Consider the following 9,659-nt stretch of genomic DNA (forward strand, 5'->3'; position numbering starts at 1 on the left):
TTTACTCATGAGACAGTAATGAAGGACCCAGCTTCTATTGAACCTGATATTTTTAAGTGACATGTTGGATACTTGCATCTAAAGGGAATCTGGAAGACTGCCTATATCTCTTCCTCAGTGACTTTCATCACTGACGTTCCCAAAATCTGTGCACAAGGCAAAAAAAACAACAATGTGCCTTTAGGAAAAAAAAATCTTTGGGCCTTTTCTGCATCAGGTACTGTTGTAGGCACTTGGGTGGACACAGACAGTAGACAGGAAACATAAATACATAAATTACACTGTTCTACGATGATTAATTATTTCAAGCTCCCAAAATGATGCCAACCAGTTCACAAAAATTCCTTGGACTTTCACATCAGCTTGCCTTGTCCGAGCTGGCTCTGACACATCATGATATGAGAAACGAGGCAAGAATAATGCGGACAGCACAGAGGAAACGAGGCAAGAATGATGTGGGTAGCACAAGGGCACAATTCATATTGTGAATCTCATGGACAGGATGTAGGATGTGAGAGAGGAAGAAACCTAGGACAACTCCAAGGTAGATGATCCACATAAGTAGAAGTGGAATAAAGAAGTCTATAATGGAACACTGGAGTGGAGGGCCTGAGGTGGAGGGGAATCATTTTGTTTCCATAAGTTCAATTTGAGATGTCCATTAGACATGAAGTGAAAAGACAACACTGAAGGTTCAACCAGGAGTGGACTCAGGTAGGGGATCCCAGGCAGTGAGGTCACAGAGCCCAACAGAACTTGTAACCCCTGCAACCAGGCACCCACATTCTAGTGCAGCCCCACATCAGGCTCACTTGGCTAGAGACATCCGCTAGTGAAAGATGTTCTCTTGCTGCTTGCCTACTTCCCAGGGCTCTGGCTTCCAGAAACCCCAGGGACGCAGCTTTTTCACATGCCTAGACTTTGGTTCCACCGTCACACGCCATGCCTCAGGGCATTTGCCAGGCAGCACCCTAAGGTAATACAGAGCAGCCCAGGCCAGGCCACCTGTGCCAGCCATCCTGGGCAGCCCCATACCCTCCTCTTCAGTTTCAGGGAACCAGGGATGTGTGGGCAGGTCCCATCCAGGCTGGAGGAGGTTGCAGGGCAGCAGGTTCCCTGGTGATCCCTCCATGGTCACACTGATATCATGGTGGGCAGGGTGGAAAGAGGATTCCTGAGGTGCCTCTTACCCATCCCAGAGTTAACTAAAGGTTCTAGAGCTGCATCTTTTTTCTCTCCTTGGGGGAGGTGTGTGCTGACTCTGGTGTGGTGTGTCTGGAATGGAGTCAGCTGGGTGTGCGGACTAGCCAAGGCAGCCAGACTGGGTGCTGAAGCCTCCTGCCTGGTTGCCAGGCACTGTCTTTACAGAGCTCCACACAGGACATGGGGCAGGAGTGGGAGGAAGAGATCCTCTGCTCCACCTCCTTGAGGAATGGGAAAGTGCCCTGAATAGCTAACAGGGGCCAGTGTGGTCTCAAGGTGAGTGTAGAGGCTGGGGACACCCCACACGCAGGGCCCCAATGCAGCAGGAAGGGCCCCGGGTCACAGAAGCCAGGTTGCTACTCCCCTGGTCTCCCCCCTAGACGTCTGGATTCCCCCTCCTCCCCAAACTTGCCCCCATGGCCCTGTGCACAGATTTGTATGAATATCAGAATAGAGCCTTCAGGGAATCCCTGGTTGCAGAGTGGTTTAGTGCCTGCCTTCTGCCCAGGCCCTGATACTGGAGTCCTGGGATGAGATCTGCCTCGGGCTCTCTGCATGGGGCCTGCTTCTACCTCAGTCTGTGTCTCTGCCACTCTCTGTCTTTCTCAGTCTCTCTGTGTTTCTCATGAATAAATAATAAAACTTTAAAGAAAGAGAGCAACTTCACACCATGTCTCATCCCACGCGGTCTCCAGTAGTTTGCACTGCGCTATGCTTTCTCCTAACTGGTGCTCCCAGGAGGCCTCATTGGCCTGAGAGTCCTTCCCCACCTTCTCCAAGACTTGAGCATGGACCTGGTGAGTTGGGAGACTTTTTCCCAAAAGGACACGGGGCTCACTGTACTATGTTTATTGCTCTGCAGTTAGGTTTTGAAGGAGCACATCCCTGCCCCCCCTCCCCGGGTTCAGGCACAGGGGCCTCGTGTGCTGCACAACATTTCAGAAGGCCAGGTGGTTCCCACAGCCATTGAGCCCTTCACTGATGCACGACTTTGATGTGATTCCCTTCTGTTGCCAAATCACAGTGCAGTGCTGAACATCCTGCAGCCCTCATACCCTGAGCACTCCACCTAAGGAAAAGTCTTGTGTTGGCACCTCAAGAGTGGGACATGGGGTTAGAATTCGAGGGGTGAAGCCATTAATGCAGGGAGGTGCTGTCAAAACTCAGCTGACAAATGATACTAACCTCTCCCACTTGAGAGTCTTGTATTGATCCAAAAAATTTTAAAAATTTATCCTCTAAGATTATTTATTTACTGAATTGTTCATTCGTTTGTTTGTTGTTTGTTTGTTTGTTTTTGTTCAAGAGACAGAGAGCAGGGAGTAGCAGGGGGAGACTCAGGATCCTCAAGCAGACTCTGCCCTAAGTGTGGAGCCTGCCAGGGGCTGGATCTCAGGATGCTGAGATCATGATCTAAAACCAAGATCAGATGCTAAGTGACTGAGCCCAGGCATCTTGCCCCATTTTCCTGCTGTGGGGACTCCTGCCGCACCCAAGCACTGAGAACTAGGGGCTTTGGTCTGCGCTCCAACTCCCAGCCCTCCTGATGGCTACAGTGCAGGCTGCATGTCTCCTTTGTTCCACCTTAGGGTGAAAGCGCCTCAAGCACGAGGAGAAATCAGACCTGCCTGGTGAGGCCCAGCCAGGTTGAGCTGCTGGAGGACCAAGTACAATGCCTCGTGCCCACTTTGTTGTGCAGAGACATCACCTACATCTCCAGTTTCCTGGATACACAGGATTTGGCACCTCCCAAGAGGTGCTGGACATGCTGTTTACAAAGTGAGTACCCTGACCCTCCACAGCCCAGTGGGATGGGCCACCTACAGGTTGGGAGTCATGGGAATGTTCCTGAACTTCTTGGAACCTCCATCTGCTCCTCTGACTGGAATAGAGTCACACAAGGCCTAGTTGTACCCTGCAGGGAAAGTACCCCCAGAGCCTGGCCCTGTGGCAGGTCAGCTAGAGGGGCTGTGGTTGTGCTCATCAGTCGTCGTTCTCCCCATGACGAAGCGTGTCCCTCATCCCCAACCATTACCATGGTCTTGAGCTGGGCTGTTTTCCCAATTGAAAAGGAGGTTTGAGAGTCCATCTGGGGTCTGTGTCCTGGGGCAACCAGAGTAGGGATCTCTGGGAAGAGCAGGGAGCCCCAGGCCCATTCAGATATCGGCCTTGGGCCTGGCCAGAGCCCTTTCACTCCTCAAGCATTCAGGAAGCCCCAGCAGGTGCAGGCGCTTCTCCAGGGGTGGCCCCATGCACAAAGCTGACTGCACCCCAGGGATCCGGACTAGTCAGGAGTCAAAGGGTGACAGCAGCTATGACGAGAGGTCACGTCCACAGGACGTTTCATGTGATGCCCCCCTGCCTTCCTCGAGATAGGGATGCAACTTCCCTTCCTGTGTTGAGATGGAGGGAGTCCTAGAGCAGTGGAAAATGTGAGTGAGCTCTGGCTAATGCAGGAGGGCCTTCCCTCTCCAAGAGGGCAGTGAGGGGGCTGTGAGTCGGAGGGACTGCTGGACCCTCATCCCACACATCTGCAATTCCTGTGACAGGTTAAAGGTCTAAGGGCCCCTCAGGAGAAGAGGAAAGGAGAGCTGTGGATGGGGTGTGGGCTTTGTTGGATAGCAGTTGGGACCTTTAAGGGACTCCTTCCCTGCACCCATCCCCTCATTACCCTCTTTCTATACCAAATCTGGGACCCAGAGCAAAGCAGATGGGGAGCATCACACTCACCAATCTGGTGGCATATGGACCTGAGTGCTCAGCAGGTGCTCAGGAGAGCCAGTGAGGGCTCAGGGACCAGATGGCCCTTGCCCCATGGGAGATTAGAGACAGTGGAAGGACACCCACTGGTGGCCACTCCTGAGTGAGGCAGTGAAGGGAAGGTGGCCATACCAGGAGGGTCCTTGCAATGCCTGGCAAGACACGGAGCCCGTTTGCTCCCTCCTCACTTGAATATTCCCAGAGCAACAGCGTGAACAGTGAGGCCAATGACAGGCCAGACACCCCTCCTCCCTGGCCGCGGGCAGGTGGATTCAAGGGGCAAGTGGGCAGTGAGCCAGACTGAGGAGGGAGTCCCACTTCCCCAGGAAAGATAGGGATGTCACACCACTGGTCATGGACTCCCACTCACAGAGGCTTCATGCCAGCCCCTCCTCAATGAGCAGGCCTGTGTCAGGCAGGACCGCCAGATACCAGGTGGACAAGGAACAGGACTGGCCTCTGACAGCCACAAGTGGGAGGCCTGGGGGCCCCAGTTCCGACAGGGCTTCCCTGGGACACCTGTGTGTGAGGGAGCCCTGTCTTCTGATGCCTCTGCTGAACCTGTCCATCGCCAGGGCCGTCTCCTCTATCCTGGATGCCTGGCTGAAACATATTCAGAGAATTTTCACCAACCACCAGAATTTCCTTGGCTGACAAAGCTGGCATACACAAGGCTGAACATACCAGGCTCAGACATGCAGCAGCATGCCCAGAGTCTTCTCACAGAGTTCAAACACCTCAAGCCAGCAGAGCCAGAGGCTGGAGGTAAGGAGAACTGGGGGTGGCTGAGGTGGGACAGGCTGGGCCACACAGATCAAACCTCCATGGAGCTTGCTGGGAGCATTGAGTAGGCTCATACCCCATCACCATGGCCTGCAGTCTGTGGAAACCTCCCAGGGACTGTTTCGTAGACTCACACTCGTTGAGTGGTGGGAAGACTGTCCTTGATTTGGGAGAGATGTGGAAAGTCCATTCTGGTGATGATACTTTGTCTTGGAGCTACAGCTTCAACCCCCGAGCAACATCCTGAACCACCTAAACAGCCTGCCCAGGCTCCTACCGTGGGGCCAGCTGAAGCTTCTGGGCCTGACCTGTTCGAGCCGGGCATGGCAGTTGGTGCTGAGTGCTTGGCCCGAGTCAAAATGCCAGCAACTGAGTCCAAGTCAATGCATATCGTGGTCACACCTCTGATTCATTACCCCAACCTTGAGGAGCCACCTGCACCCTTGGCCACCCTGTAAGAAGAACATGCCCCAGTGCCCACAATCCAGGTCCCCAACATGCCAAAGCATCAATCAGCCTCAGTTGAGCAACCAGCTTCAATCCCCAAGTAACATCCTGAACCAAGTCAGGACGCCATCCCAGCTACTACTATGGGGCCCGATAAACCTTCAGAGCCTGAGGTGATCAAACCTGCCAATGTTCCCGGAGATGAGTGTTTGGGTTGAGCTGCAATGCCAGCTGCTGAGTCCAAGCCAATGCACATAGTGGTCACACTTCTGATTCACTTTCCCGACCTGGATGAGTCACCTGTACCCTTGGCCACCCCAGAGGAACAAGAGGCCCCACTGCCTGCTATGGAAGTCCCTGACATAAACATACAGCCACTTGCCTCTGGTGAGCAACGACCCTCAGTCCCCAAGCAACATCCCAAACCATGTCAAGAGACCACCCCAGCTCCTAAGGTGGGGCCTGATGAAGCTTCTGGACCTGAGGTGGTTGAGCAGGTCACGGCTGCTGGAGCTGAGTGCTTGGCCCAAGCCGAGATGCCAGCTGCTGAGTGCAAGCCAATGCACGTGGTGGTCACACCTCTGATTCACTGTCCCGACCTGGAGGAGCCACCTGCACCCTTGGATGCCCCGGAGGAGGAGCAGGCCTTAGGGCCAGCAATCAGGGTCCAAGAAGTACTGGAGCAGCCAACAGACTCAGTGGAGCAACCAGCATCAGCCACTGAGCAACATCCTGAACCACCTCAAGAGCCCACCCAAGCTCCGACCTCAGGGCCACCTGAAGCCTATGGGCCTGAGCCGTTTGAGCCAGGCACAGCAGTTGGTGCTAAGTACTTGGCCTGAGCCAAGATGCCAGCTCCCGAGTCGAAGCCAATTTACATGGCAGTCACACTGCTGATTCACTGTCATGACCTGGAGGAGCCAACTGGACTCTTGGCCACCCTGGGAGAAAAGCTCACCCTGGTGCCTGCTATTGAGGTCCCAGACATGCCAAAGCAGTCACCTGCCTCAGTGGAGCAACCAGATTTGGTCCCTGAGCAATATCCTGAACCACCTCAAGAGTCCACCCCAGGTACTACTATGGGGCCAGCTGAAACTTCTGGGACTGAGGTGTTCGAGCTGGACACGGCTGCTGGAGCTGAGTGTGTCGCCCAAGTCGAGATGCCACCTGCTGAGTCGAAGCAAATACATGTGGTGGTCACACAGCTGCTTCACTGTCCCGACCTAGGGGAGTCACGTGCGCCCTTGGCTACCCCAGAGGAGGAGCAGGACCTGGAGCCTGCAATCAAGGTCCCCCACATGCTGGAGTAGCCACCTGCCTCCGTGGAGAAGCCAGCTTCGGGCCCTGAGCAACATCCTGAACCACGTCAAGAGATCTCCGCAGCCACTACTCTGGGGCCTGCTGAAGCTTCAGGACCTGGGGTTATCGAGCCAGTCCCGGCTGCTGGAGCTGAGTGCTTAGCACGAGCTGCAATGCCAGCTGCTGAGTCCAAGCCAATGCACGTGATGGTCACACCTCTGATTCACTGTCCCGAGGAGCCACCTGCACCCTTGGCCACCCTGGAAGAAGAGCTTGCGCCTGTGCCCACTATCAAGGTCCCCGACATGCTAAGGGAATCACCTGCCTCAGTAGAGCCACCAGCTTCAGTCCCTGAGCAACATCACGAACGATGTCAAAAGACCACCATAGCTACTACTGTGGGGCCTGCTGAAGCTTCAGGACCTGGGGTGATCGAGCCAGTCATGGCTGCTGGAGCTGAGTACTTGCCAGCTGCTGAGTCTGAGCCAATGCACGTAGTGGTCACACCTCTGATTCACTGTCCTGACCTGGAGGAGCCACTTGCTCCCTTGGCCACCCTGGAAGACGAGCACGCCCCGGCGCCCATTACCGAGGTCCCCGACATGCCAAAGCAGCCACCAGCCTCAGTCGAGCAGCCAGCTTTGGCCCCTGAGCAACATCATGAATCTCGTCAAGAGCCCTCCCCAGCTACTACTATGGGGACTGGTGAACACTCAGGGCCTGAAGTGATTGAACCTGTCATGGCTGCAGGAGCTGAGTGCTTGGCCCGAGCCGAGATGCCAGCTGCTGAGTCAAAACCAATGCACTTAGCGGCCAGAACCCTGATTCACTGCCCCGACGTGGAGGAGCCACCTGCACCCTTGGCTGCCCCCAGGTGAGCAGGCCTTAGGGCCAGCAATTGAGGTCCACGAAGTACTGGAGCAGCCAACAGACTCAGTAGAGCAACCTGCGTTGGCCATTGAGCAACATCCTGAACCACCTCAAGAGCTTGCCCGAGCTCCGACCTCAAGGCCAACTGAAGCTTATGGGCCTGAGCTGTTCGAGCCAGGCACAGAAGTCGGTGCTGTGTGCTTGGCCCGAGCCGAGATGACAGCTCCTGAGTCCAAGCCAATTTACATGGCAGTCTCACCTCTGATTCACTGTCCCCACCTGGAGGAGCCACCTGGACCATTGGCCACCCTGGAAGAAGACCACGCCCTGGCACCCGTTTTCGAGGTCCCAGACATGCCAAAGCAGCCACCAGCCTCAGTGGAGCAACCAGATTCAGCCCCTGAGCACCATCCGGAATCACGTCAAGAGCCTGCCCCAGGGGAATCCCTGGGGGGCTCAGCAATTTAGCGCCTGCCTTTGGCTCACAGCACAATTCTGGAGTCCTGGGATCGAGTCCCCCGTGCCCGTCAGGCTCCCAGCATGGAGCCTGCTTCTCCCTCTGCCTGTGTCTCTGCCTCTCTCTCTCACTATGTCTATCATGAAGAAATAAATAAAATCTTAAAAAAAAAAAAAAAAAAGAGCCCTCCCCAGCTACTACTATGGGGCCCAACGAACACTCAGGGCCTGAGGTGATCGAACCTGTCACAGCTGCTGGAGCTGAGTGCTTGGTCCGAGTCGAGATGCGAGCTGCTGAGTCCACGCCAATGCACGTAGTGGTCACACCTCTGATTCACTGTCCCGACCTGGAGGAGCCACCTGCACCCTTGGCCACTGTGGAAGAAGAGCTTGCCCCGGCGCCCACTATCAAGGTCCCTGACATGCCAAAGGAATCAGCTGCCTCAGTGGAGCAACCAGTTTCAGCCCCTGAGCAATAGCATGAACCATGTCAAGAGGCCACTACAGCTACTACTGTGGGGCCTGCTGAAGCTTCAGGACCTGAGGTGATTGAGCTGGTCATGGCTGCTGGAGCTGAGTGCTTAGCACGAGCTGCAATGCCAGCTGCTGAGTCCAAGCCAATGCACATAGTGGTCACACTTCTGATTCACTTTCCCGACCTGGATGAGTCACCTGTACCCTTGGCCACCCCAGAGGAAGAAGAGGCCCCGCTGCCTGCTATGGAAGTCCCTGACATGAATATACAGCCACCTGCCCCTGCCAGCTACGACTCTCATTCCCCAAGCAACATCCTGAACCATGTCAAGTGCCCACCCCAGTTCCTACTGCAGGGCCTGCTGAAGCTTCAGGGCCAGTGGTGATTGAGCAGGTCATGGCTGCTGGATCTGAGTGCTTGGCACGAGCCGAGATGCCACTGCTGAGTCAAAGCCACTGCAGGTGGTGGTCACAAATCTGATATACTATCCTGACCTGGAGGAGCCACCTGCACCCTTGGTCCCTCCAAAAGTGGATCAGGCCCCAGTGCCCACTTTCGAGTTCATCGATGGGCCAGTACAGCCACCTGCCTTTTTGGAGCAGCCAGCCTAGGCCCCCAAGCAGCAGCTCATCATAGCTGCAGCCCAACGGAAGGCTTCCCCCCCCTTCTCATTGCACTTTTTCTAATTTTTGTGGTTTTCATAAACCTCTATAATGGCTTCATGAATTTTGTTTTTAATAAAGGATAAATTAACTTCGTACAAAAATTTACTCTGATGCTTTTAAATTATACATCGTGGTACTTTAGGTCCATTCCCAGTGTCGCACAGGTGAAACTAGAAGGTTCCTGGGCCACATTTCCACCACAGAGACAGCTGACTTCTGACCATCCTGCTCATGCTCTCCCTGCTGTCCCTGCAGCCCCTGCCTCTCTGTCTCTGTGGCTTTTCCTCCTCGTGGGATGTGCGTGTGCCTGGTGTCCTCGGTGTGGCCTCCTGTCTCTGCCGCAGACACGAGAGCAACTCATCAATTTCCCAATAGTTAAGAAACATATCATTTTTATTTCAAAGCCATATTCCTGAGTGAACAAAGATCATGTGAAGCCCCCAAATGAAATATTTTTATTATCCAGGATAGGGTTCCCTTGATGTAATGTGTCAGGTAATAAAGTGAGGTTTAAGGTTTCAGACAGATGATATTTACTTAATAAAATGAGGATTCCAATAGAAAGAAAAAAGGACATTTACCTTCTACCAAGGAATAATTGCCCATTGCGTGCGGTTGGGTCCTCCAGGCCTGAAATTGGTAACCCCTAACGATACCCACACGCCTGTTTTCATCACCACAGGTTTCATGATAGCCAACGG

The 9,659-nt window shown here is 54.2% G+C and overlaps 1 protein-coding gene across 2 annotated transcripts; it reads left to right on the plus strand.

Moving 5' to 3' along the window:
• Positions 1-806: 806 nt before the first annotated feature.
• Positions 807-8,036, plus strand: LOC144284649 (uncharacterized). 2 transcript variants are annotated; one of them, XM_077849469.1, is made up of 4 exons: positions 807-976; positions 1,354-1,479; positions 2,793-2,982; positions 4,539-8,036. In XM_077849469.1, the coding sequence occupies exon 4, from the start codon at positions 6,666-6,668 to the stop codon at positions 7,368-7,370; it is 705 nt and encodes a 234-aa protein (XP_077705595.1). In that variant the 5' UTR covers positions 807-976; positions 1,354-1,479; positions 2,793-2,982; positions 4,539-6,665; the 3' UTR covers positions 7,371-8,036. The 2 variants fall into 2 exon arrangements, with proteins under 2 accessions (XP_077705595.1, XP_077705596.1); XM_077849470.1 differs by lacking the exon at positions 1,354-1,479.
• Positions 8,037-9,659: the final 1,623 nt, after the last annotated feature.

This window comes from Canis aureus, chromosome 15 (genome assembly GCF_053574225.1).
Source record: "Canis aureus isolate CA01 chromosome 15, VMU_Caureus_v.1.0, whole genome shotgun sequence".
NCBI classification, from domain to species: domain Eukaryota; kingdom Metazoa; phylum Chordata; class Mammalia; order Carnivora; family Canidae; genus Canis; species Canis aureus.